This window comes from Hemicordylus capensis, chromosome 4 (genome assembly GCF_027244095.1).
Source record: "Hemicordylus capensis ecotype Gifberg chromosome 4, rHemCap1.1.pri, whole genome shotgun sequence".
Lineage (NCBI taxonomy): Eukaryota > Metazoa > Chordata > Lepidosauria > Squamata > Cordylidae > Hemicordylus > Hemicordylus capensis.
In genome coordinates, this window is record NC_069660.1 from 258,114,964 (window position 1) to 258,119,589 (window position 4,626).

The window sequence follows — 4,626 nt, forward strand, 5'->3', positions numbered from 1 at the left end:
ACACAAATCACCCTGTAGCTCCAGGTATTCTACTTTAAATATCCTAAATAGCATTAAATTGCTTCTGAATCTGGTTTTTTAAATAAATAAATAAATAAATAGATAAATAGATAAATAAATAAATAAATAAATAAATATCACTGTTGCAGCAGTTCCATTTACCCTGCTACTGACAGTGTGAGGAGCAGATAAGGTAATACAGGCTACACATCGGTAAAGCAATAACCACTGGTGCTTCTAGCTCAAGACACACTCTCCCTCTGCCCTCCATATATGTAGCAGAGGTAGGCTGCACAACAGTTGCTTTGGAGCAGGATAGGGATGAGGCATGGAAGGGAATGGCAGCAGACCTTAAACAGCATCCACATCCTGTTTATTAGTTCTAGAAGCAGAAGAGGCGCCCCTTATGCGAAAGTTGTGCCGTTGAATCGGTGTCGACTCCTGGTGACCACAGAGCCAGGTGCTTTTCTTTGATAGAATACAAGAGGGTTTACGATTGAAACTGGCATAGTGGGCAGTATATTGATAGCGCAAAGTGCAACTAAATTACTAAAATTAACAGTGGATTAGAGCATCCTCACTATGAGAAAAGCTACAGCTTTTTCATTTATCTAAACAGACAAGCAATGTGGCTGGAAAGACATGATATACAGATATTAATGTAAGTATCAGTGGTACAGAGAGAATAGATACAATTGTTCTTTCTCAAAAAGACTAGCTCCTAGATTGTCTAATTAAATTGGTTGGTTCATAGCAGAGATAAAAATTGGTGCTGCATTCACAATTACATTATTAAAGCAAACTGATCTCTCTTCACAGTTAGATACAGAAGAGGAGATGCAGCCTCTACCAGCCACTCTCATCAAAGGTATCTGCAACTTCTGCAGAAACAAATCTGTAATGATGAGAGAATATAACCAGTGATTGCATTGGCTGACTTGCCGGCTGAAACTGTAGAGCTCACATGCTGAGGCAGCACCTGCACTCTGTTTCCCAGCCAAGGGGTAAGCAAGTGTGGGATTCAGAAGGAGCTATCCAGAACTTGAGCACACAGGAAATGTTCAGAGATGCAGCTGTTGGGGAGCTGTCCAGCATTTCAGCATCACCGCAGTTCAGCTGGGATTCTTAGCTTGCTGTTGAGCCTCCAGAGCAGAGCAACCACAGAAGGATGTGCAAAGGGAGGACAGAGCCTTGGTTATGAAGGTAAGAGAGAAGGAAGGATTCTAAATATTAGCTAATAATTCAAGGTACAATGAGATTGACAAAAAGTGTGTGAATGCTTTGGAGAGGAATATCAGTGAGTGAATGAGCAAGAGTGAGACATCTCTGTATGTAGATTGGTTAGTTTCATTTAGGATTATTTACTCATGATATATGGCATGATATATGTATGATTATTATTTTCCCCGAACAAAATTTGTGTAGCATGTTACCATTATGCATTACAGGGAAATTTAATTAATACAAACTAAATGATGCAAGTCAGTCTTGTGCTTAATCATACATATTTTATTTATTTCATCAAAATGTTCACTTGCATCTTAAAAACCCAGAGGGATGTTGAAACTTATTTTTTTTGTATTTAAAATTTATTTTCCTTAGGAAATCTGGAGAGTAGGAGTGGTGTAAAAGTGCAAACGAAAACTGGAGGCATGATGCCAGAACTATTTAACTTAAGGGATGCATGACCTGTCTAAGCATATAAAAAAGAAACTGCAAAGAAAGGCAACTTACATGAAGATCAGCTTATCCCAAGCAGCAGCACCAATGAGGAATTTGAATCAAATCTCTGACAGAATACATGTCAAATGGATTGTTCTCATATGAATTTTTTTAAAAGATCTGCACCTACTAGATTCACCTAAATTACAAAGCCTTCATCAGACGAAACAGAGCTTTGTTATTCTGGACAATGGATGATTTTTCCTCTAAGCCTGAGTACAATGCTTCTTGCACTGATGTAGATATTGGTTGCTACAGAACAGGACTTCATTGGCAGAACATGTCAGCCCCACAACTGATTCCCAAGTTTTATATTGTTGTGCCCGTCATTTACTCTGTCATCTGTGCTGTTGGACTCACAGGAAACTCTGCTGTCATTTATGTTATCCTAAAAGCTCCCAAAATGAAGACAGTCACCAATATTTTCATTCTAAATCTGGCCATTGCTGATGAGCTGTTCACATTGGTGCTCCCCATCAACATAGCAGACTACCTGCTGCTTCAGTGGCCCTTTGGTGAATTCATGTGCAAACTGATTATCTCCATTGACCAGTACAACACCTTTTCAAGCATTTACTTTTTAACTGTCATGAGTATTGATCGATACTTGGTGGTGGTTGCCACCATTAAATCAAAGAAAATGACCTATCGCACTTACAGGGCTGCCAAGACAGTGAGTCTGTGTGTCTGGTTTTTTGTCACAATCATCATTTTGCCATTCAGTATCTTTGCCAAAATACATACTGAAGAGGGAAGATCTCAGTGTGTCTTTGTCTTTCCCAGTCCAGAGAGCTTCTGGTGGAAAGTGAGCCGTCTCTACACTCTGATCTTGGGTTTTGCCATTCCAGTGTCCACCATTTGTATCCTGTACAGCACCATGCTCTACAAGCTAAGGCGCATGCGTCTCCACAGCAATGCAAAAGCCTTAGACAAAGCTAAAAAGAAAGTGACAATAATGGTGCTGATCATCTTAGGTGTGTGCCTCTTCTGCTGGACACCCTATCACCTCAGCACTGTGGTAGCCCTCACAACAGACATCCCACAAACCCCTCTGATAATTGGGATCTCCTATTTTATTACCACACTAAGTTATGCTAACAGTTGCCTCAACCCATTCCTTTATGCTTTTTTAGATGATACTTTCCGGAAGAGTTTCCGCAAATTGGTTGAATGTGGAACTTCCTCCTAAAATACCAGTCTTTTAATAGCCCCTTTAATACTACCCTTACAATGCCTTTCTGTAAATGATATAATGCATTCTGAAGATGCTTTGAAAAACACGGCGGGAAGAAAACAGCTGTATCGTAGATCAGGTCTAAACATCTGTGAACTTAAAAGACAGAAATTAGTCCTATTCTTCAACAAGTGTCACAGTATTCAGACTGGATGAGTAGCTTGCTGAATCACCACTACACGTCCTCCAGGACATGCTTTGCTCTATACCTATTCAGTGTGGATCACCTGCCCCCAGTATGGTATGAAACATAGCTCCTTCAAATGTAAAAACAAGGAAGAAAGAAACAGAACCAAAATGACACAGAACAGAATTGATTTAAAAATATTTGATGTTGACATTGTTGGAGTTTTGTAAAGTCAAATAAAGATGTTCAGAGTGCCTTGCTTAATAAATCTGAATCCTTGGAGTTTTACATCAGCATTACATATATCTTGGTAATACTTTCCTCCAAGTATTACTTTCAGGATTTTCCAAGACAAATCAATTGTATTTGGCAAGGTAAGTGGGTTTTCTTTCATAGCAAATTTGGGTATAACCAACTTTTTAAAAAATTCTCTGGGACAAGAACAGTAATACGCTCTTCCTCAGCTCTCACTCATTGCAAAGGGAGAAGGATTTCCTGGTGGATTGTGTCCCTAGTTTCATTTTTATTTCCCATGTCAAATCTCATGATATATTACAAGGTTCAGCATACACTGCTGTAACTTTGACAACTATACAGACTTTTTCTGTACACAACCTGTTCTAGATATAAGAATTTTTGAAAGGAAAATATAAATGTCATTGCTTGATTGTTGACACACATTTAAAATAGTACCCCTATCCTTCTTTTATAGGTACACAAGAGGAGCAAATGCAGACTCGAAAATAATACAAAAGGTTATGAATAATACAAAGTAGATAGCTGAAGTACAAGTGAATGAAATTTTTAGCAGCAATACAGATTTTATTCCTTGATAAGATTTAAATATTCATGGATGCCTCAAAAGGCATGTTTGTTTGTTTGTTTGTTTGTTTGTTTGTTTGTAGGTGCCAATTGAAGAAAGAGAAATAAATTACTCTAATATAGCAATGAGTGCTGGGAGCCACCTTCAGTAAGAAGAAGAGATTTCAATCCAAATGAAGTGTTAGTTGATTTAAAGACCGGAACAGTTAGTTACAGCTTATGTTTATAAACTTTTGGAAAGATTATTTTCACAAGATCACTTTAAGAGTTAATTGATGTCTACCAGATACAGGTGGCCCTCTTATTCACAGGGGTTCTGTTCTCACCTATAGGCATGAATACAGAAACCACAAATAAGCTTACCCCTATGGGAATATAGGGGCTGTTGCTGGTATCTGTCCTGTGTTTCTTTTTAGATTGTGAGCCCTTTGGGGACAGGGATCCATCTTATTTATTTATTATTTCTCTGTGTAAACTGCCATGAGCCATTTTTGGAAGGGCGGTATAGAAATTGAATTATTAATAATAATAATAATAATAATAATAATAATAATAATAGATTCCTACACACACACAAAGGCTAAAATGGAGTGGAGGGAGTATAAACAAGAGAAATAATGTATTCTACCTTGAACTCCAGGTCTCTAGCAAGATCTGGATTGGAGAGTTGGTCTTGTGGTAGCAAGTATGACTTGTCCCCTTAGCTAAGCAAGGTCTGCCC

The 4,626-nt window shown here is 38.3% G+C and overlaps 1 protein-coding gene across 1 annotated transcript; it reads left to right on the top strand.

Annotated features, from left to right (window-relative positions):
- Positions 1-321: 321 nt before the first annotated feature.
- On the top strand, positions 322-3,337 carry NPBWR1 (neuropeptides B and W receptor 1). Its single transcript, XM_053242782.1, has 3 exons — positions 322-661; positions 820-1,203; positions 1,603-3,337. Exon 3 carries the CDS (start codon positions 1,913-1,915, stop codon positions 2,909-2,911), a length of 999 nt encoding a protein of 332 aa, XP_053098757.1. The 5' UTR covers positions 322-661; positions 820-1,203; positions 1,603-1,912; the 3' UTR covers positions 2,912-3,337.
- The last annotated feature ends 1,289 nt before the right edge of the window (positions 3,338-4,626 follow it).